The 19,941-nt window shown below is 56.5% G+C and overlaps 1 protein-coding gene and 1 long non-coding RNA gene across 2 annotated transcripts in view; both read right to left on the bottom strand.

The window, feature by feature from the left end:
- NCS1 (neuronal calcium sensor 1) overlaps window positions 1-10,588 on the bottom strand; it is a 56,008-nt gene extending 45,420 nt beyond the window's left edge. The window contains exon 1 of the mRNA XM_069580012.1: window positions 10,197-10,588. Within this exon, the coding sequence (XP_069436113.1) occupies window positions 10,197-10,260 (64 nt within the window). The 5' untranslated portion in view covers window positions 10,261-10,588. The remainder of the gene's footprint in view (window positions 1-10,196) is intronic.
- Window positions 10,589-10,917: 329 nt separating this feature from the next.
- On the bottom strand, window positions 10,918-12,146 carry LOC138438021 (uncharacterized). Its single transcript, XR_011256244.1, has 2 exons — window positions 11,683-12,146; window positions 10,918-11,420 (listed from the first exon to the last, which is right to left on the bottom strand). It is a non-coding gene; the product is annotated as an uncharacterized lncRNA (long non-coding RNA).
- Window positions 12,147-19,941: the final 7,795 nt, after the last annotated feature.

Raw genomic sequence — 19,941 nt, forward strand, 5'->3', positions numbered from 1 at the left:
GAGTGCTATTTCTGCCTTGGGTTAAACATTCCTCAAAGCCACATTCCTCTGCCCTCCTCCTCCTCCCCTGCCAGGGAATCCAGAGCTCAGTGTGGCCTGGACGCCCCGCCAGCTTCCGGGGCCACCTTGTGAGAGCAGGAGTGCCAGAGCCAGCAGCTGGCCTGCACCCATCCCAAGCACCCTGCCGGGCTCCCGAGGTGGGGAGCATGGCCTCCCTGGGGGCACAGTCGGTCAGGCTTCCCTGAAGCTGAGAAAAGGCGACATCCCATCTTACTGAGAGTGCGACAGATGGGGAACGGAGACCCTGAGAGGCGCCACCAAAGGCCACGATGAGTCGTGGGCTGGAATGGGGATCCCAGACTCTGACTCCCTGGCAACTCCGCACCCCCATCAGATGGCAGGGCACGGGCACAGATGGGTCCCACCCGGGTCATCGGAGGAGCAAAACAAAGCAACACATGGACAAGCACGTTGGGAAAACCAAGCTTTTCCCAGAGGCACACACAGGCCTGCCCTGTGCTCTAGACTGGGCACTGAGCAAACCCGAAATCCACCAGACCTGTCCCAGCCCTCAAGTTGCGGACGGTGACACAGGGCCCTGTGACCCAGCCTCCAGACCCCGCAGTCTACTGTGCCTCTGAGCCCCCGTGAGGACTCCGCGTCTTCCTGGGTCCAACAGACACTTCCCAACGCACCGCACCCATGCCAGGCAGGGGCAGGGCAGGGCACGGTGACCGGGGCGCTCTGGGCCTCCATGGCCTCATCCTTGGGCTGCCCCTCCTCAGGCTGCCCCCAATCAGCTTCCCAGCCCCCAGTCTGCGGGCTCCCCGAAAGCAGGGGACACTGCACAATGGGGTACTCTGCTCCAGAGCTCACAGGCTGGGAGGCTTCCCTGAGGTCAGCACAGGGTCCACACAAGGTCAGAACCCAAGGCCCCCCATGGATGGGGCAGAGCTAAGAAAGCCTCAGAGACAGGGGTGTGGCCCTGCCCACTGCATGCTCCTGGTGGGGCTCCCTGGACTCGTCCCAGCCCTTCTCCTGCCACCTTCCTGCAGGCCTCAGCTCTGCCCCAGAGGAAGCCAAGCGTGGCTGCCTCCAGTCCCCTGCAGAAATCAGAACAGCAAGATCAGTGCGGCTGGGAAATCCCTGGCGGTCCGGTACTTTGGACTCCACCCTTGCACTGCCAAGGGCATGAGTTCAATCCCTGGTGGAGAAACTAAGATCCTGCAAGCCACACGGCACCACCAAAAATAAATAAGATCAGTAGGGCTGTGTTTCCAGCTGGAAGGATCCTACCACCCCACCATCCAACCTCCCATCCAGCCCAGGCATCCAGGAACACCTGGCACTGTCTGATACTCTGGCAGCTGCTTGAATGCCTCCACTGATGGGACACTCACTACCTTAAGCAGCAGCTCCAAGGTTATGAGGCTCACAGAGATGGGACGCTGGCACGGGGTGGGAAGTGCATGGCTTTGCAAGATAAAGGTCTAAGTCTAAGCGGGAGCCCCATCTTGGCTGCTGACTGGCTGGGCGGTCTTAGGCATGTCCCTAAACCTGCCTGGGCCTTCTTCCCCTCATCTGTAAAATGGACACAATAGTTCTCACTGCAGTGAGAACACAGGAGAGAATTCTGTACTCGGCATGGCTTGGCGCCAAGTGCCCACTTAGTAAACAGGATGCATCCTTACTCTCATTCCTCCCAGTGACATTTCCCCACAGCTCGAGGGCAGGAGGCTCCCAGCGACCGAAGCCTCAAGGCCAGGGCAGAAAGGAAGAGGCGTGGCAGCCACGTCACCTGGCCCTGGGGCAGGCAGTTGAGCAATGAGTTCTGGCCCAGCCCCAGCCTGTCTCTGCCTCCCACCCAAGTGCCCCCACCCCCACCCCCCCTGCACACCTACATCACAACCTGCTCAGACCTGCCTTCATACACACCGACGTGCTGCTCACCCACTCCTGACACACGCAGTGACCCCATCACTCGCACTCGGTGCGTGCCCACGTGAGCCAGGGCTGCACACCCACTCCCGGCGCCCACAGTCACTCACGCTCACCCACACCCATGCCCTTAGCATCTCGGCGCACCCCCACCCCCAGCCGCACAGGACCCCTCCTCCAGGCCCAGAGTCAATTTTCCCCCTGCATCACTCACCAGGTGTGTGCCCTGGGCCAGCTGCGGTCCCCTGAGCCTCAGTTTCCTCATCTGTAAAGCGAGGACCACGCAGAGCTCCCAGGAGGAGTGGGTGACAGACACGTGAACCCTGAGCTGGGCCTGCATCCCACAGACGTGATCTAAGGCCCAACTCTCGCCGTGGCGACAGCCTCTGATCCTCACGAGTCACTGCTCACGGGCCCCCCATCACCAGTGATGCGCTCAGAGGGAGCACCAAGTGGGCCACCGAACTCAGTGTCTCCGCCGTGTCTGACCTCACACACAACACCCTGTGTTATGGGGGGCTTACGAGCCCCAGCTCACAGATGAGAAAACAGAGGCATCAGGAGAGGAAGGATATGCCTGTGGCCGAGCCAAGGCATCAGACGCCAGAGCCCAAGCATGTCCCGTCCCTGGGACCCAGGATGGGGGTGGGAGAGGCTTCCCCAGAGGAAATCCCACCATCCGGCAATCCGAACACCGTACAGAAAGGGAAACCGAGGCCCAGAAGGGGCTAGCGACTCCAGTCACTGTCCAGGCTGCAGCAATTCTGGGACAGAACCCCAGGCAGGTGTGTCTACAGTCCCCCAGGCCCACATCCACGCAGGATCCTAAAATCCAGCCTTCAGGAGCCGGCCCACCCTCCCCACTTCCCAGAACGATCTAGCCTCCAACCCGCCAGGCTAAACATAGATGTCTTCTGCGTTTGCCACTCACTCCCAATTCAGTCAGGGGCCTGTGACACTCTACCCTGTGACCTCCCAGGGGGGTGGCCAGGAACCGTCCCCTGATTCTGATGGCCAATCAGCTCCCATCCTGTGAGGTCAATTACTGGCACTTACTGGCATCGGTTCCTGTGCCTGCTGACAGGCACACACCAGGCACCCAGAGCTCAGAGAGGTGGGGGGCTCCCCGGGGATACACGGCCAACACACTTACCCTTGAGCCCTCACCACTCTGCTGTCCCACCCCTGGCTGGGAATCTGACCCCAATTTCACATTATCTAGAAACCTGGCATGTTAATTTATGATGATCTCTGCCCTGGCTTCCCTTGTGGCTCAGATGGTAAAGAATCTGCCTGCAAAGCAGGATACCCAGGTTTGATCCCTGGGTCGGGAAGATCCCATGGAGAAGGGAATGGTAATCCACTCCAATATTCTTGCCTGGAGAATTTCACGGACAGAGGAGCCTGGCGAGCTACAGTCCATGGGGTTGCAAAGAGTTGGACACAACTGAGCGACTAACACTCTCACTTTCTTCCCTGGTAGACAGGCCACATGCAATACAAACTATTACATCTCATAATGATAGTAAGAAGCAATCTCTTTTAAAATTTCTGTTTGTTTTTCTTTACCTGCTCATCTCCACCCCAAAGGCCAACTCATCATGGCACTGTGGGAGGCACCCGACGGGAATGAGCCCTCCTAGGTTCCCGGCCTGTGTATTTGCCATGTGGCCTTGGGAGAGATATTTCACCTTTCAGGTACTCGACTGGTCCGTTAGTAAAATGAGAACATTGAACTACCTGACCCCAAAGTCTCCTCTAGCTCAAAGATTCCAGGATTTTATTTTATAGTAATCAAAGAAATGAATATTGAAATAGCGAGCTACTTTTTTCTTCTTCATCAAGCTGGCAATTATTAAGAAAACAATAATACTCGGTGCTGGCAAGGATACAGGGAAATAGGCACTCCCTCATCCACTTTTGCTGAAAATATAAATGGGAACATATTGATACTTTGTGGAGAGCAACTGAACAATTTTTCAATCAAAAGCCTTTTAAGATGTTCCCAGCCTGTAATGCCACAACTTCATTTGGGGAAATTTATCTTCAAGAAGAGACATGTGCAAAAATTTACTACAGAGATGTTTATGCCAAGATTTGGTACAAAGATGCTTATCACAGCACTGTTTACACTGGGGAGAAAAAAGCAATCTACCTGTCCAGTGGCCGGGGATTAAATAAAATATGCTGCACTTATATGATGCATCATATAAAAATCATGTTTTAGAAGAGCAGTTAATGATGTGGGCAAACATTCACAATTGTCAGATTTTTAAAAGTTAAAGAGTATATAATCTCAAATTCACAAGGTAATAAAACCTATGTACCAAGTCCTACTGAGTCTTCCTCCTAAATACACGCAGGATCTGTCCTTTACATCACCCGCACTGATGAACCCCCAGTTCATCACTATGATCACACGACTTTGATTGCAACCCTCTTCTCCAATCCACTCACTGTAGCAGCCGACTCTTTGCGATCTCATGGACTGTAGCCCACCAGGCTCCTCTGTCCATGGAATTTTCCAGGCAAGAGTAGTGGAGTGGGTTGCCACCTCCTTTCTAGTGGGTCTTACTGATCCAGAGATCAAACCCTTGTCTCTTGCAGCTTCTGCATTAAAAGGCGGATTCTTTACCACTGAGCCACCTGGGAAGCCCCCCCATTCATTGGACTATGTGCTAAAATGATATCTAAACCCAAATCTAATGTCTCCACCATCTCCATCCATGGACCCCCATTCTACCCACCTCAGAAAATGTCCAAGTCCCTTCCTATGGCCTTTGGGTGAGGGATAGCACGAGGCCCATGCACCAGCCAGCTATGTCGGCCCCAGAGGGGCTCAAGCCTGGTCTTGGGAGCAGAGGAGGCCGGGTCCAGTCCCGAGGCTGCCCCCAGGAGAAAGAGCTTTCCCTGACACTGTGAGATGTGAGATGCCAGAACTCTCTGCGGTGGGGGTGGCGACGGGTGGAGCTGGAGGAGGCAGAAAGCTGGAAGAGGTGTTTGCAGGTGGCCTGGGCCCTGGGGGTGTCCCTGCCCCTCTCTGGCCTCTGTTTCTCTCCTCAAGGGGCAGAATGTAAACCAGTGAGAATATCCAGCTCCAGAGGACAGAGGACTTGCCTCCGAGGACCAGCTGCCTCCGGGAGAGGTTTAAAGGGTCTCCCCAGAAGCAGGCAGGGCTAAATCCTCCGACTCTGGGGCCCCTGTGCTGTCTGTTTTCCAGAGGAAAGTGAGGCTCCAGGAGACGAGGCTTGCCCAAGGAAAGGGCCAGAACCCCAGCATATCCGGCCCCCGGGGTCTACGGCCCTCTCAGAGACTCTGTGGCTAAACATCCCCCCGCTCCCCTCCAGCCCATGCTTGGACCTCAAAGCCCTCTCCCCTTTAGACCCACAGAGTCACTTGGGCAGGTATTGCAGATGAGCAAACTGGGCTCAGAGAGGGTGAGCAACTCGCCCAAGGTCACAGAGCGTGAATGAGGACCCGGCCCCATTCTCCAGGATAGAGTTTACAACGGATTTGATATTACTTGCCCAAAGGCCCAGCCCCGCGTTAAGAGTCTAACCTCGATTCCTCCTGCTAGTGCTCTGTTTAGTTTTCATTGGAGTCAGGGAGCAGCCTCCTGGGTCTTACCCGCATGCACATGGGATGCAGAGGGTTTGCAGAAGCCACCTTCCTTCCTCAGGGCCTTCCTTCTCCTGAGTGGCTTATCCTTTGCTTGGTGGTGGGGGCCTCCACACCCTGACTTGCTCATTTATCTTAAGACGAGTGCTTAGATCCTGCCTCCTCCAAGGCAATGTCTTGCCCTCTCTGGCCAAGCAGATTGGGAGGGGGAAGTAACCCTCAGAGAGTATCCCTTACCCTGGAGGAAGGGACCCTCTTGGACCCTTCCCAAAGCCAGAGAGACGTGACAACCAGCATCTCTCAACCAGATTCCTGGGATCCCCTTCTCTGCTCTGGGTCGCAGAGGCCTTAGCTGCTGGCTCCCGCAAAAGCCCAGCCAGCCGCTCCTCCCTCCACATTCTGGGCATCAGGGAAAAGGCCAAAGAGGCTCCAGGCTGGCGAGCCAGGGCAAGGCAGAGCCCGGGCCGACCAAGAATGGCAGGGAGAAATGACCTCCTCTGAGTCTTGGAAAGAGGGTCCATGGGGAGAGTGGTGAGCACCGTAAGGAGAGAAGAAAGGGGGAGAGGGGTGGAGCTTTCTGCCTCTTGGAACCGGCTGGCTTGGGTCCAGAAGCCTTTAAATGGAGGCAGCTCAGACCACAACAAATGGCCTGAGCGCCACAAGCTCAGCTTTCCAGATGACCTGCCTGGTTTCCACCTGAGGGCAGGAATTACATCTCTCTCATTCACATCTCCATCTCTGGGCCCGGCACAGAGTGGGCATTCAGGGAATGGTAGATCAGGGAAGCCTCAAAATTAACAAGTCGGGGGGAGGGGGGCAGGGAGACTGCTGTGGGTACAACAAGAACCTGCTAAGACTCGGGCCAACCAAAAGTCTCATCATGCTATGCCTCCTGAGTGCCAGGCACAAAGACCAGGGCCATGGAAGATTCCTCTGCAGAAAGATGAGAGGTACTTTGCTCACAAGATATATTTGCGACCAGTTCAGAATGAAGCTGAACTGTATAGTTAAAACAATGCATTAATTACGATCACTAACATGTATCCTTAAATCCTTGACAAGTGTGTGTCACACATTAAGGAGCCAAGTGGCTTAGAGTTAAAGAATCCACCTGCCAACGCAAGAGACATGAAAGACGCGGGTTTGATCCCTGGGTCAGGAAGATCCCCTGTAGAAGGAAATGGCAACCCACTCCAGTATTCTTGCCTGGGAAATCTGATGGACAGAGGAGCCTAGCAGGCTACAGTCCATGGGGTCACAAAGCAGTCAGACACAACTGAGCGATTGAATAGCAACAACCATTCACCTTGTATCATGCTGTGTGCAAATTATCTTGTTCCCTTGTCACACACCCTCGGAATCAGGTACCATGAGCACACCCATCTTGCAGATGAGGAAACTGAGGCTCAGTTAGGTGAAGAGCTGGCCTGTCTCATAGTCTGGGCACACAGGGCTGACAACAGCCTCAACAACAAGCTGGACATGAGCGGGCCAGACCTCACAGAAACCAGGCCACTGGCCACACCGAGCACTGTTTAGTGAGTCCCAGCTGGGCAGGGCCTGCACCTCTCGCAAACCTCCTGCTGCCCCTGGATGTGAACTGTGCCGGAAAGGGGTGAGGATTGGGTTACGGGGCGCTGATGACTTACAAAATCTCTTATGCAGGGGAGGAAAAAAGTCTGCTTTGCAGTGTCAAGGCTGAATGAAGAAGCGGTTCAGCTAGGCTGAATCCAGATGCACCTAGGGAGGGCCACATAGTGGGAGCTTCAAGACTGCCTCCTGCTTATACACACACACACACACACACACACACACACACACACACCACCAAGATCGTCTCTTCCAAAAACAGGAGGCTCCCCACCAAGGATGGCAGCTGGCACTGACTGAGGTGTGGACATCTGGGGTTCCCCTAGGGGTCTCCTGTAGCCTTTGGCAGCAGGTTGTGGGTCACCCGAGGTGGTGGCCTAGGCCACCAGGTGATGCTGACACATGCTGGGACCCCCAGAACCAGCTGTGGGTCTTGAGCCAGGAATCCTCGGAACCAAGGTCTGCATGACAGACACTCGTCAAGGAGACAAGTGCCTGGGCCCAGCTCAGACTCTGAGAATCGGAAATCTGGGAGGCAACCAGACCCGGGCACCTTGGTATTTAACTGGGGCTCTCCAGGAGATTCTGACATTTGAGAGTCCTCCCTAAGCGCTCCTCTCTGGACCCTGTACAAAACACAGAATCCCTTAAACAAAGAGCAGATGGCTCCAAGCCCTGTCACCAGGAGGCCCAGCTGGGGGCTTTAGAACCAGCTGCAGGCTTTCTCTGCTGTTCCTGCTGGGAGGTTCTTCATTCAACAGAGAACCTGTGGCCCTACTAAGTGCCAGCACAATCAGAGAAGGAAGGGCCTGCCCTGGGGGAGCCGACACCGGCAAGGGAGACAGACAGAAGGCCCGTGAGCCCGCCACCATCTCCGTCAGCCCAAACCCAGTAAGAGCTCCTGAGAAAAAGTACCCGGCTTGTTCACTCCCTCAGCGAAACTGTTCCAGGTCTCCAAAGGCCTTTAAAAATAGACCGGCTCAGCCCAGCACCACGGGGCTGGTTCCCAACAAGGCCTTGTTGACTCAACTTCTCCCGAAGTTGCTAGATCTGCCCAGAGAGAGGGGGGTAGACAAAATGACCTCCCCAGGAACCTTCCCATCCGAGTCTACCAACATGAGCTTAGAAACTGGAAAGAGGAAAAGCTTCTCTGGATTTCTCAGGGTGAGTTCTGAGGTCTCTCGAAGGGCGTAACTTGGGAGCCAGACAGCCCTGGGTTCAAGTCCTGGCATCGCCTGGTGACAGGGGTGCTGTGGGATCTTGGGTCCTGGAACCACTGTGAAGACAACACGTTAGCAAAGCAAGGAGCTTGCCGTGCTTGATGCGCTCCAGGAGCAGGAACCTGGGCTTCACTCAGCTCATAGGCACCTCCCCTGCTCCCACCATGACAGAGACACCCTGGAGCACCCAAGCCCACCCCTCCTTTGAAGCCCACCGTGTGCTCTGCCTGGAAAGATCCCCCCGGGCAGCCTGCCTGCTGACAGCTATGGGTCATTTCCAGACGGAGCCTGCAGGAAGGCCCAGCAAACCTCACAAAACCACAGCTGAACTGGAAAGGACCACCTGCCCAGCTCAGAAAGAGGTTGAGAGAAGTAAGGATGGAGTCCTCCAAGCCTCACTCCCTTCGAGGAGCAGCTGCTGGGATGTGAGCGCTGTGCTGCAGAATTCCACTGGAGAAGAGCCAGTACCTCTAGCGGAAGAGCACCCACTCAGGAAAGCCCCCTTCATTCCAAGCACACGGGGACCAAGGGGCACGGAGCGGAAGTGTGGGCTGGGGCAGACCTGCAAGTGTGCTCAGATCAACCGAACGGGGTTGGGGGGCGGGGAGCAGAGGTTGTGCAATGCACCACCAGAAGCTGAGCCTCCATCAACGGGTGCAGCTGGTGGTCAGTCTGCCACCTCCAGGGAGGGCGCAGAGCTGCCGGATCCACACAGCTGCCCAGGTACAGGTTCTGAATTCCAACCCAAGCCCAGAATCTCTGCCCCCTTCCCAGTCAGATCCACCAGGCAGAAGCCCTTCCTCACCCATCAGCAGTCTTTCTTGAAATCCCCCAAAAGAGACCCTCTGTGGGTCAGGACCCAGCGCCATTAACCCTTGGTGTGCCAGGGGTATCTCCCAGAGGCTTGCAGGGAAGGAGAAGTCTGGGATGGAGAAACTGGAGATGTGAGCGAACTGGAGAGGTGTGGAATTGGACAAGTGGAGAGAGACACACTGGGACAGACCTAGGGACATCTGAGATGGGCAGACCCTCCTCTCATGGGTGCCCCAGATGGTTACAGGATGCGTGGGGCCAGATCACCTATGGCTGCAGAAACCCACTTCCCAGTCTGGCAAGTAGAGATGGAAACCAGGAAGGTGAGATCAGGGCCAGAGGAGAGATCAGCCTGGAAGTCCTGCAGCCAAGAGGGCGCCCAGGACCCTTCGCTGCCGCCAGCTCTCTGGCAAGTCTTCCCCCCCCGCCACCCAACACCCCCCTAACACACGATCAGGGCCAGGGAGGGGGCGACAGGCCAACCTCGCAGCAGTAGCAGCGGCAGTAGCAGCAGCGGCATCGTGATGCATGAATCACCCGCCCCGCCGCCAGTCGGCTCCGCGCAGCCGGAGCCACCTCGCTAGCGGGCGCCCCCTCCGCGGCCCACCGCCCCTCGCTCGTGCCCATCCCTGCCCTTTTGGACAGCTCTGCTGGGAGGGGGCCGCGAAGGGGCCAGGGCCTGCCCTCCCGTCCCGAGGGTGGCCCCGCGCACGCTGACAGGCGGCAGACGTCCGGGGCGCGCGTGGAGACGGGGTGGGGGGGGTGCCCTAGAACAATAGGGCCAGGTGTGAGGCTGGGGGCGCGGCCGCGAGCTTCCGAGGGCCCCGGGGCGTGGGGGGCAGAGCAGGGGACGGCCGAGGGAGCTTGGCTGCCTCGCGGGGAGCCGGCCCCTGGGGGCGGACACTGGGGGCGCGGAGCCGGCTGGTGCGGGAGAGGGGGCGCGCGTGGGGGGAGGGGCGCGAGGGGGCGGAGGCAGCGCCGGGGGCGCGGCGCGGGGGTCCCGGCGGGCGCACTCACAGTAGGTTTTCCTGGTCAGCTCCTCCACAACTTCAGGCTTCAACTTGCTGTTGGATTTCCCCATCCTCGGCGGCCGCGGCCCCCGCGCCCCGGGCCAGACCCCGTCGGGGCACCCAGCGGGAGCGGCTGGGCCGGGGCGGGGCGCGCGGGGGGGGCCGGCGGGCCGGGCCGGGGCCGCGCCTTTGTCTGCGCCGGGCCGGCGGGGCCGGGGCACGGGGGCACCGTACGGCAGGCCCGGGCCGTCCGGCCGCCGCCCTCTCCGGGCGCCGCGGCGCGGAGCTGCGCTGGGCTGGGCGCCGACGCGGCCGCGCTGTCGCCGCGGTCGTCCCTGGTTACTGAGCTCCGCGGCACATGCTCGCTGCTGCGCTTCGCTCTCGCCGCCGCCCCTGCGCTCCCCGCCTCCCGCCCGCACCGGCGCGCCGGGGGTGGACCCGGAGCCGCCACTCAGCGCCCGGCGCCACCTCCCGCCCCGCACCCGCCCGCCCGGCCGGGCCTGCGCCGGCGGATCGGCGGCCCCGGGGAGCGCCGAGCCGGGCCGGCGGAGGGGCGTCCCCCCACCCCCGGCTTCATTGGTCCCCGAGCCGGGAGGGCGAGGTCACCCCCAACCCCCGTCACCTCCCTGGCGGCGATCCACGGCGCTCCGGCCCCCGCACCCAACCCCACCCAGGGCGGAGCCGGGCCGGGGAGGGCCCGGAAGATCTGACTTGAATGAGGCCGAGGCTCGGGCCCGGAGACATTCATTCATTCGACACGGATTTGTGGGGCGCTGGGGATGCCGCGGAACAGGACTGGCGCGGTCCCAGCCCTCACGGGGCGAGGGGCGGGAGAGGGGACCGCAGGGCTCCGCAGGATAGCACATGTGGTGGCGGGGGGCGTCTACTGGCCCGGGGAAGGTGACCTCCAAGCCCGGAGGAAGAGAGGGGGGGCAGGGTGGCTGGGAACGTGTTCAAGGCCCCAAAATCCTAGAGGAGGGGAGGCCTGAGCCCCAGGGAGAGAGCCTCTCCGGCACATGCACATCCCGGGGGTATGATGAGCGAGAAGGGCAGGGCCGGTGGGGACAGGCCTGACCTCTCCCCAAGAAGCTGCTGCTGCTGCTGCTAAGTCGCTTCAGTCGGGCCTCCGCGATTTAACAGGGTCAAATCTGCCTTCTCTGCATCTCTGGACTCAGTGTGGAGGGGCGCTCTGGGCCGGAGCTGAGGCCCAGACCAGTAGCCAGGGCTCCACCTGCATGGACAGAGGCCACGATTGCCAAGCGGGGAGTAAATGGTGAGGGAGCGTCTACAGGGCCTTCCCCGGCCACCTCATCTCCAGTGTCAATGTGATGGGATCTCTCCTCTCCCTTCCCCAGCTTCATCTGTTTTTCTCTTTAGCAACTATCACAGATTTCATTAGCAGATTTTTTTCATCATGGTTTGCTGTCCCCTCCACTACAGTACCATCCCCACGCCCCTCCGCCCCCGACACGCCCCAGGGAGTCTTGTCTTACCTGAAGTTGTATCTCCAACATCTAGAAGGGCCTGACTTGCAATGGCCATTCAGCCATCCTCTGTGGAGGAGGCAGGGGCTGGCGGAGGAGGGACATCAGTGCTGGAGGCCTGGGGTGGACAGAACGAGGCAGGAAGACTGGCCTTCCCTTAGGCCTGAGGGGATGAGGTGGTGGGCTTGGTCTCTTTTCATCCCCATGCTGGCACAGTGTTCAGACCTCAGGGGATCCGGGAAGCCCAGAGGAACTGAGGAGACAGAGAAATCCCGCTTCCCAGCCCCTCCAATTGCCTCTTCCTCCCTCCAGATACATCCGGTCCAGCTTTTCCCCTGAAGGCCTTGCCTGGGTCTCTGGCCCAGGAGGACTTGCTGGCCTCCTGGAGTTCATTCTGTCAAGAAAATGGGGAGGGCATGGGCTCCAAGATCTGGGCCCACAGTTGGAGGCACCTGGGCTAGACTTGGGAGCAGGATGTCTCAACTGCAAGGACTGGCTCAGAATGGACCCCGGGGAGGGGCTTGGAGCTGACCAGCCCGGCCTGAGTGTCCTGTCTGGGAGGAGGGGCAGCCAATACGGGGACCAAGGCCAGATCAGGACGTCAGTGACAGCTGTAGCAATTAAAGGGCTTCCCCTGGTGGTCCAGTGGCTAAGACTCTGTGCTCCTAATGCGGAGGGCTGAGGTTCCATCGCTGGTCAGGGAACTTAATCCCACATGCTGCAACTACGAGTGTGCACGCAGCAACTAAAATTCCCACGTGCCGCAAGTGAGACCTGGTGCAGCCAAATAAATACATAAAAGTAAATGTTAAAAAGATGTCACTTTACTGGGGAAAAAAAGGACTCAATTCAGGGGAAACCTGTGGTCCATTTCCTCAGGGACCTCAGGGACCCCCTCCTCCCCTGCCTGCCCCACAGTGGACCCCAAATCACGCTCATAAAGAATGCCATGAAAGGACGTGAACCAGGCACAGAAATGCCTGTAGGAGCAGGGAGGCTCCTGGGGGCTTCCCAGATTCACAAATGGTCACTCAGCAAATATTTACTGAGCACCTATTACGCGCCGGGCCCCACAGGATAGAGACAAAACTCTTCCTATTGGGAAGCACACAGTTAACGAGTACTGCACTGTGCTAAGTCGCTTCAGTCGTGTCTGACCCTTTGCCACCCTATGGACCATAGCCCACCAGGCTCTTCTGTCCTTGGGATTCTCTAGGCAAGAAGACTGTGGGTTGCCATGCCAGAGAGTGATATAAACATAAAATGCATGAGTAAAATATACAATGTCAGAGGTGAAAACATAGTGAGGCAGAGAAGGGAGATGGTTAGTGCTGGAGCGGGAAGTGGTGGGTGTTCTCTAGCAGGGAGGCCTCACTGAGGATGCGCTGTTTGAACAAGAACCTGAAGGAGGGGTTGCCCTGAAGTGGAGCCCAGTCGGCCTCTGGGTGGCCTGGCAGGGGTGCAGCGCGGTGAGGCTTGGAGAGTATAGAAGAGGCAGGAGATGAGGTCAGACTCGGGAATCTGTTGATACTCACCTGGATCCCTGGGCTGCTGAGCACTGACGCCAGGCAGGCAGGGTGAAAACGGGGACCTTTGGGAGGTCACAGTCATCAATGGGGATGGTGGTGGGTGGGCCCAGAGTGGTGGGGAGGATATGGAGAGAACTGGTTAGACTCGGTTATATTTTGGAGGCAGCGATATTTGGCGAGATAGCCGAATAGATTGAGTGGCGCTGAGACAAAGAGAGAAGAGAGTCAAGGTCCAGGCTTGGGATCTGATCTGAGAAGTGGGGAGTGGTCAGGTTTGCAGGTGGGAAGAGCAGGAGTCCGGTTCTGGACGTGAGAGGTATGAGATGCCTGTTAGTTGCCCAAGCGGAGATGCTGAAGAAGCAAGTGAATCAGGCGCCTGGAGTTCATGGGCAGGCCCAGGCTGCAGGGAGTAGCTGAGGTGTCCTGCTGGCAGAGACGCAGGTTAAAGTTCTGTGACAGGATGGTCAGTAAGGGAGCCAGTGTCATTGGAGGACTGAGCCCCAGGGGCACAGGCTGGGGAGACGGGAGATGTGGGCAGTGAGGTAGGAAGAACACCAGGAGCCTGGGGTGTCCCACAAGTCACTGGAAAGAGGGAAGATCACGTACTAGGAAGAGAAAGAGAGATACACAGGAGCTGGTCTGGGGCGAGGCTGGGCAGGGTGTTCTGGGTCCTCAGGATGTAGGAACATGCGTGGGGAGGTGCTGGGTCTTGGAGCCAGCCTTCCCCTCTTTCCTAACCTGGATTTGGGCCCAAAGGGTCCCCACCCACACCCAAATGCCTTACCCCGAACCACGCTGGACGCAGCACTCAGATTCACTCTCTGAGGGCCTGGTTGTTCTCACGAGAGCACTGGTTCCAGTTCTTTCTGCCACGGGAATTTGGTGTTTACGGTGAAGAAAAATGTGTAGCTGGGCTTCAAACCAGGATTTCATGACCAGATTTCCACCTCAGAGGGTCCTCTCTGCTGCTATGGATTGGACGGGGCCGATGAGGGACAGAGGCCAGTGAGGAGCCAGGGAATCAGGCCCACTGATTAGATGGGGGTTGGGAGCGAGAGAGGGGAAGGGACCCAATGGATCCCTGGTGGAGGGGGAGCCCGGCAAGGAGCAGGTCATAAACCAGTGCATATAAATAAACAAATTAGTTCCATATACCCATGTAGAAAGCAGTCTGAGGGGTATAAGGAGGTGTGTGTGTCCGGAGAAAGTCCGTTCCATTCCATCAATCAGGGATGCCAGCGAGGGCTGCCCAGGTGCAGCCAGCTGCTAGGAGCGGGGGTATGCTGGAATCTGGCCCAGTGGAGGGGAGTAGGAGGGGAAGGGACCCGCTGACCCCTGGCCTTGAGCAGGCATCCTGAGGCCCAGGTCCAGGCCTGATCATGTTCCTTATGCACCATGTGAAAGTGTCATGCAAATGTTAGTCGCTCAGTCGAGTCTGACTCTTTGCAACCCCATAGACTCTAGCCTGCCAGGCTCCTCTGTCCATGGGATTCTCCAGGCAAGAATACTGGAGTGGGTTGCCATTTCCTCCTCCAGGGGATCTTCCTGACCCAGGGACTGAACCCAGGTCTCCCGCATTGTAGGTGGATTCTTTACCGTCTGAGCCACCAGGGAAGCCCCACGCACTGTGACTTTTGCAAATCATTTCCCATCTCATAGATGTAGCGGATCTTCTCACGGGAGAAGGATTTACAAGCATCAGAAATGCTTTGTACAGGCTCACAACAGAGTTAATATCTCTAACCTATTAAGAACTTTCAGGGGCTGCCCTGGTGACTCCGTGTAAACAGTCTTCCTGCCAATGTAGGGGACAGGGTTCAATCCCTGGTCTGGGAAGGTCCCACATGCCACAAAGCAACTAAGCCCGAGCCCCTCAACTACTGAGCCTGTGCTCGAAAGCATGGGAACTGCAACGACTGAAGTCCCCCCGCCCTAGAGCCTGCGCTCTGCAATAAGAGAAGCCGCTGCAATGAGAAGCCCAAGCACCTCAACTAGAGAGTGGCCCCCACTCGCCACAACGAGATAAAAGCCCTCGGAGCAACAAAGACCCAGCACAGCCAAAAAGTAAATAAAATTTAAAAAAAGAACTTTCAGAACTTCCCTGGTGATCCAGAGGCCGAGATTCCAACGCAGGGGGCACAGGTTCAATCTCTGGTCAAGGAAATAAGAGCCCACGTGCTGAGAAGTATGGAGGCCAAAAAAAAAAAAAAGAACTTGCAAGCTAATAAGAAAAAGATGAGCCCTCAAAACCTCCATAGAAATTGGGACTGCATATATATGGAATGTAGAAAAGGAAGAATGGATGATTCTACCGTGCAGGGCAGCAAAGGAGACGAGAACATGAAGAGCATAGCTTTGGACACAGTTGGAGGAAAAAAGGGTGGAATGATTTGAGAGAACAGCACTGAAGCATGTAAACTACCATATGTTAAATAGATAGCCAGTGGGAGTTTGATACATGATGCAGGGAGCCCAAAGCCGGTGCTCGGGATGGGGTGGGGACGGAAGAAGGATGGGGTTCAAGAGGGAGGGAATATACGTGTACCCATGGCCGGTTCATGGTGATGTATGGCAAAGAGCATCACAATGTTGTGAAGCAATTATCCTCCAATTAAACAATAATAAAAAATAAAGAAATCAGTGAAAGGGCTCAAAGAGGAAACAGGAGGACAACAAACGCTGTCCCTGACAACTCATCAGAAGCACACAAAACCAAAAAAAAAAAAAAAAAGGAGTCAATGCCCATAACCCAGTGTTGGCAAAGGAGTGAGAAAGTGGGCATCTGGACACTGCCAGGCAGGGTGTGAGCTGGTACAACCGTTCTGAAGAACATTTTGGCAGTAACCAGCCATATTCTCTGACTCAGCAATTCCACTTCTAGGAAATTATCCGAAGTCAACAATTAGAGCTCTGTACAAGTGTTTAGCTGCAACGACGCTACTGTAGCAGCATTTCTAACAACAACAACAACAACAAAATGGGAGCAATTTACAAATCAAAAAAAAACGAGGCATTCATTTATCCATACCATGGAATCCTGTCCAATACTTAATTCTAGCATGAATGGAAATCTGCTTATGTGAGACAGATCAGTTAACAGCACAAAAAGTTTCACAAATCCTAGGATGATGCCAATTGTGAGATTGAAAAAAACAGTGTTCCTCATTGTAGGTTTGTTTGTGTTTTTTGGCCATGTCGTGTGACTTGTGGTATCTTAGGTCCCCGGCCAGGGAGCCAACCCACATCCCCTGCAGTGGAAGTATGGAGGCGTAACCACTGGACCACCAGGGAAGCCCCTGGGTGTCTTAATTAAGTAGTTTTTGGTCATATTTTTTTTCCAAATTTAAAAATAATTGTCAAACATATATAATCCAGGATCTCCTGCAGAAAAAACAGTCTCAGTGGGGAAAAGAGTTCCCTGGTCCAATGCTTTGCGGGGGCTTCCCATCTAACAGGGCATATTAGCATACTAAAGTCTCTGAGAAGGCCTGTGGGAAAAGACATTTGTTTTATTTCAGCATTTTCATGCTTATTTTTTCCTTACGTCCTTAAGTCCCATGGAATAAAGGACCATGAAGAGCCCACTGTTTTACAAGTTCTGACTCCCATGGGAGAAATGATGTTATGAAGAGGTGAGACAGATGGGTTGCCATTTCCTTCTCCAGGGGATCTTCCCAGCCCAGGAATCGGACCTGGGTCTTTACCAACTGAGCTATGAGGGAAGCCCACTTAAACTCCTTAAACCTCAGTTTCCATATCTGGAAAGTGGGCATAATAAAAATACCACCTCCCCACAGAATCATTAGGAGAATTGTGTGATGTATGGAGATACTTGGCACTCCTTAGTAAAGACTGGCTATTATTTTGTGCGTGAGTCTCTAAGTCGTGTCCAACTCTTTTCGAGCTCATGGACTGTAACCCGCCAGGCTCCTCTGTCCATGGGATTTCTCGGGCAAGAGTACTGGAGTGGGCTGCCATTTCCTCCTCCAGGGGATCTTCTGACCCAGGGAGTGAACCTGTGTCTCCTGTGTCACTTGCATTGGCAGACGGATTCTTTACCACTGAGCCACTTGGGAAGACATTATTATTTTTGATGCGTAATAATATATGTTTTATTAACATTATAATTATTGTTATTGATAAAGGAAATGAGAAATCATTTAATGCCACTATTGGTGGAAAGGACCCTGAACCGAGTGTGAATGCCAGTCGTAGGGTCGGGACTGGAGCCCCTCTGAGCTCGGTCTCCTCACTCCTAAGTTGGGATGGTGGGTCCCTGGGGAGCCCGCTGCCCCTCAGGGCTGCTTATGGGCCTTGCAAGGGGGCTTCCCTGGGGCAGAAAGTGAGGCTGTCTGTCTCAGGAGCAGCTGAATGAGTGGGTCTGTGAACAAGAAGAGGGTGCACAGCTCACTGGCCTGGGGACAGAGGTCTCCCTCTCCAGTTCTCATGGGTGCCCAGGGAAGTGAGAAAGGAGCTCTTTGCTCCTGCAGTGACTGTTGGCTCCTGCTCTCCATTAACAGGCGGTGTTCTAGTCCTCAGTCTCTGCCCCCACGAGCTTGGGAGACCTTCTCTGAACCTCACCTCCCCAGGAAAGCTTTCTGTAAGGGTCTCGAGTGAGGTGCTTCTTACAAGTGGGCTGCTAGAGACACACACTCACATACACACATACACGCACACTCCTACTGTCCCACGGTGAACCTCATGCCCAGGCAAAGGGGACCAGTCTGCTGGCTGATGCTCCCCTGCCCTTGCCAACCACACTGAGGATCGGGATCAGGGGAGGGTCAGAAATCCATGCTTGTCCCCGACCCAGCTGAAGCGAAATGGGCACTTAGGGCGCCTCACGGTAAGGGCAGCCTTGGGGCGGTGCTGGTTCTCCCCTGACATCCCAAGCCCCTAGATCCCAGAGATGGAAGCCCATTGATGGTAGCAGAACCAGCGATGTCTGTACACACAGAAGCGCTCAAGGAACCAAGGGAACGACCGGAGACCCGGCTGCGGAGGGGCAGGAGCCAGAGTCTCCAGGGTGTGGGAGCTAGCAGCAGAGGCAAGGAAGCCCTGTCTCCAGGCTGGGGTGTCCTCTGGCCTCTTCCTCCCGCTCTGCAGCCCTTTGTGCAAGCTCCAGTCCCGAGAGACTGTGTGATGGCCACACGGGGCTTCTGGGGATCACACTGGATGGGGGATGGGCAGGGCAGCTGGTCGGACAGCTGCCCCCACTCCAGGAGGGAGGGGTCTCCCTCCCAAGTAAACTGGATGTGTTTTCCAGAAGAATGGGGTTCGGGTTAGTGGATGATGACCGGGACCCTGCTTCTCAGGGGAATGTTTCAGCCTCTGCAGACATTATCCTCTGTGCCAGCTGCCCAGCTCAGCCTTCTATTCCCTCCTGCCCCCCAGGCTGAGTCACACAGCCCAGTCCCCAGAGACGATCTGATGGGCTTGCGTGAGTCAAGTGTTTGCCTGGTCTAATCAGCCCTGGCCAGCGAGGTTAGGTCCCATAGTTCCAGCTTCAGAGGTCCACCTTCCAGGAAGTGGAGCTGGACAGATATCCTGAATGCCAGCGACCTCTGCGTTTGAGAATCCTCAAAACTGGGAGCCTCTATTTGAAGCCCCCCAGGTCCAATGTGCCCACCTTGTGGATGGGAGAAAGGCAGACAGAGGCTTGTTTCTCTCTGCGGGGCGGGAGCTGGGTCCTGTGGCTTCTGCTGGGCATGGTGAAGCCTCCAGACCCCAGCGGGCTCTCCGGGGTCAAGCTCGGACATGCTCAGAGCAGGAGTGGGAAGAGGGACAGCTCTCCTGGAGGCACAAACCCTGGAGCCCGTGATCACCCTGGGTGCCAGCGAGCTGCCCACCCCCTTGGCTTACCCCCAGCACGTCAGTGAGATGCTTGTTGGTTTCTGAGCCAGGCCCAGCCCCTCCTTGTCCTCGGGAGTGCCAGAGCCAGTGTCAGGAGCCATGACTCCTGTGGGCCGATCCAAGAGACACTTTCTGGGAGAGGGCCTGACAGTCACTGGGGCCTGGCCCAGCTCTCCCAGGGTCCCAGCCCCCATGCAGCAGTTACCTCTGCGCCAACCCAGCAGCCGCATGAGGGCATCACTGCTTGTGTCTTGGCACTGCTGCCTGGCCGGGGCCCCGTCCAGCAAAAGCTCAGACCACGCTGATGAATGGGGGTGGTGACTCTTCAGCCCCTGATGCCCCTTCGGCCATGATGTTAGATCCATCCATCTCCTTGAGGTTGACCGTGCACTGAATACAATGATGCCCAGGCCACTATCCTGGGCTCCAGGCCCACCAAGCTCCTTCCGGTACAGACTTGGACAATCGCTCTCGCTCTCCGGATCTCAGTTTTCCCATCTGTACATTGAGGAGATTCATGGTCCCTTCTGGCTATGACACTGGGTGGTGAAAGAGTTCCAAGCTGGGGCTCGGTCCTGAAGCATCAGAGCTGACCAGCGTGCAAGCGGGACACCTGGCCATCTCATAGAGTCCTTCAGCATCTCTTGCATTCAGACTTGAACTTGGTGAAGAGCAAGTCCTGTGGTAACAGTGGCAGCTACTGCTCACTGCGCTGCTGCTGTGTGCCAGGCAGTGTGCCAGGTGCTTCCGGAGTGCCAGCTCATGGGCCTCGGCAAATCCTGTGGGTTAGGCAGCCAGGCCCAGAGAGGTTGAGGAGCTGGGTCTCAGTCACACAGCTCTGGCCATAGGGATTCAAGTCAAGCTTGTCTGATCCCTGGCCTGTGAG

This window comes from Ovis canadensis, chromosome 3 (assembly GCF_042477335.2).
Source record: "Ovis canadensis isolate MfBH-ARS-UI-01 breed Bighorn chromosome 3, ARS-UI_OviCan_v2, whole genome shotgun sequence".
Taxonomy (NCBI): Eukaryota; Metazoa; Chordata; class Mammalia; order Artiodactyla; family Bovidae; genus Ovis; species Ovis canadensis.